Below are 2780 nucleotides of genomic sequence, written 5' to 3' on the forward strand. Positions count from 1 at the left end.
GAAAGTTCCAGATCAAAAAGATTGTCTATAATTGATAGATCTACGAGTGTATGATGTTTACTATCACTATTATCATCCTTGTAGCTGTTCAGTATGCTTACTATTCTCCTTCTTAAAGTGTATATGCAGTCATTTATGCAATTTACACAGCTTTCCTTATAGTTTTTAAAAACATACAAGCAATCTTTTCTACATAAAATATAAGGAATGGCCATGCAAGGCAGGATTATCTTTGCTTTTAGGGACTCAAAGAGTACTTCAAGGATGTCCCATTCAAAAGGATACACTGTGCAGTCAACCTGTTTTTCAAAATGAAAGAACAGCTCCTGAATAGCATTGATATTTCTGGTAATAAAAGATGAGCACTGTGAAGTATTCTCTTTCAAAATAGATAGAAAGTATTTTGTACTTTGGTTCTTCCTTTTTAGGGTATCAACGAGGATGGAGGAGAAAGACACGGAAAAGAGGGGATTGTATTGAATATAAAAGATTAGAGAGTTGGAGACAACACCCTTCTCGAAAGGAGGCAATAAATCAACAACGCTACCATCTTTATCAAATGAGTTAATGGCCTTATCCTTCTCAAGGAGTATTTCGGTGTTGTATTTTTGAATGTAAATACTAAAAGCAGATTCAAAGGATGGATGGTTAATAGCAGACTTCACCAGCAAAGACGACATAGTATTTGAGTCCATGTCCATGCTATACAATGGATCCTTGAACTTGTATATCTCATATATTCTGTTATACAGTTTTCCTGCATTCATTGTATATTCTTTATAGGCAAGTATCCTTCTAAGTACTGGCAGTAGTCTCATAACTAAAGGACTGTTCAGTAATCTAAAGCAATTGAACAGAATACACAGTAGAACATTAAAGTAGTCTATTTTTGACGGATCTAGTAAGGATGGTGGATCATCCACAATCAGTGAGACTAACTGCACAGTATCAATCAGCGCCATTAAACTTGTGTCTATGCCATCGCTGTTGTCTACCTGCTTATTAATTTCCTTTGCTATGCAGTGCATGAATTTAAGCATATTTAGGGTATAACAGCCATCATTTACATTCTCAGATATTTTAATATACTTTATAAATGACCTGTCAAGTCGACTGTTGAATTCGTCACAGAATATTTCTAAATTTACGCATTTGATTTTTAAAGGTGTTCTTGAATTTTCCAAACAGAAGAAGTAGGAAGAATAAAATGCTCTTAGATTTTCCTCGTCCAGCCTTTCCTCCTTTATAGCCAATATAAGATCTCCGTTAACTGAAGCTACATTGCTGGCGCTGTTATTGGCAATGCTTCTGAGGAGGTACCCTTGGTCTATCTGTTTGAAAATATTAACAAAGGAGGGCCGGTATTTTTTAATGTTCTTATAAATACTTGACTTTTCTTCCTTTGTAAAAATGCTGAATATTTTCAATCCCTGGAATATTCTCCTGTTTTTAAATAGAAAGAAAAAGAAGAGCCTTTTGTAAATGGAGAGGAGGATTGATTTCATGTTTTCGGAATTGAAGAGCGAGAAGATAAGATTATTTGACAGGGTATGATTTACATCAGTATTACTGCTGGGTTTGTTGCCAGTACTTGTGTTAGACTTATTTTCATCTATCACACTGTCATTAGTTTTAGTATTAAAGCCATCACCTGTTGATTCATTGTATATTTCTGAAAACGATACGAATATTCTACTTGCTACACTTTCATCAACTTCTTTGACATCCTCCACGCTCTTGATTGAAAGTAAATCAGCCTTAATACTTCTAAGAAACCCGAAGCAATATACAATAAGGAAATGTCTACAGATAAAGTTAGTAGGGTTCTTACACAGAAACTCCACAAAAGAAATGCACTGGGGAAGGTACTGAAAACACTGTTCAAGGGATTCGAATAGCTGATTTTTGTCCCTGCTTTGGATGAAAATGTCAGTTAAGGACTGTAAAAGAATGCTGTTGCGAAAGGTAGTTCTGGAGACTTTAAAGGTATCAACCGTAGAGTAAAGAGTGGACAAATCTCTAAAATTATCAACCGGACAGAAGTATCTGCTGAGATACTCCCCTGTAAGCAGCTTTGACTCTTTTGGTAGGTCGGTTTTAAAGTTGAGGACTTTGAATAAGAAGCTCCTAAGCTTATTGGAGACAAAATGAAAGTAGGGAGACTCGCATATAAGTTTAAAGACATGGATTGTGCTTGGAGAAAGTGTATTAACATCCAAGTTGGTAATGAACGGGATCAATTCATCTTTTGTGTGCTCATTAAACACTTTGAGGGACAGATTATCACTAAAAATGCTTGGTATATCATTGGATTTATTTTGTATGGGCTTAGCCGTGCCACTCTCATCAATTCTTGCATTTATAGCTTGAATTTTATCTTCGTTTGTAGTGGCTGTGTTATGCTCGTTAGTAATAGTTTGTTCAGAATTGGTGGCTTCTTTTGCTATACTATTTTTCCTGTTGCCTATAATAATCTTAATTTTCTTACACTGAACAGGTTGGGGACTACATGTCTCTATCGGTTGTGTGTTGCAGCCTACACCATCCTCTTGCTTTGGCTTATTGACTTCTAAGCTCTGTCTAGCACCGGACTGTTTTCTTCCATAGCTCAATGTTCGCATGTTCTTTCTCATTAAAGGGATTCTCATTTGCATAAAGTAACTGAAATTTTTTAAGGAATAGTGAAGGCAGATGCATAAACACAAGACTACTTGAAATAAACGCTGTTGAATAAAAAGTTTATGGTATGGAAGTTATTTATTATATGGGATTTTATTTGC

At 35.5% G+C, this 2780-nt stretch overlaps 1 protein-coding gene across 1 annotated transcript; it reads right to left on the reverse strand.

Annotated features, from left to right (window-relative positions):
• Nucleotides 1-2: 2 nt before the first annotated feature.
• Nucleotides 3-2633, reverse strand: VICG_02123 (uncharacterized protein; the record flags this gene model as incomplete). Its single annotated transcript, XM_007605506.1, has 1 exon — nt 3-2633. A coding segment is annotated over one exon (2631 nt), but the record flags the coding sequence as incomplete, so codon positions are not given.
• Between the last annotated feature and the right edge of the window lie 147 nt (nt 2634-2780).

The sequence above is a fragment of the Vittaforma corneae genome, assembly GCF_000231115.1.
Source record: "Vittaforma corneae ATCC 50505 unplaced genomic scaffold supercont1.51, whole genome shotgun sequence".
NCBI classification, from domain to species: Eukaryota; Fungi; Microsporidia; family Nosematidae; genus Vittaforma; species Vittaforma corneae.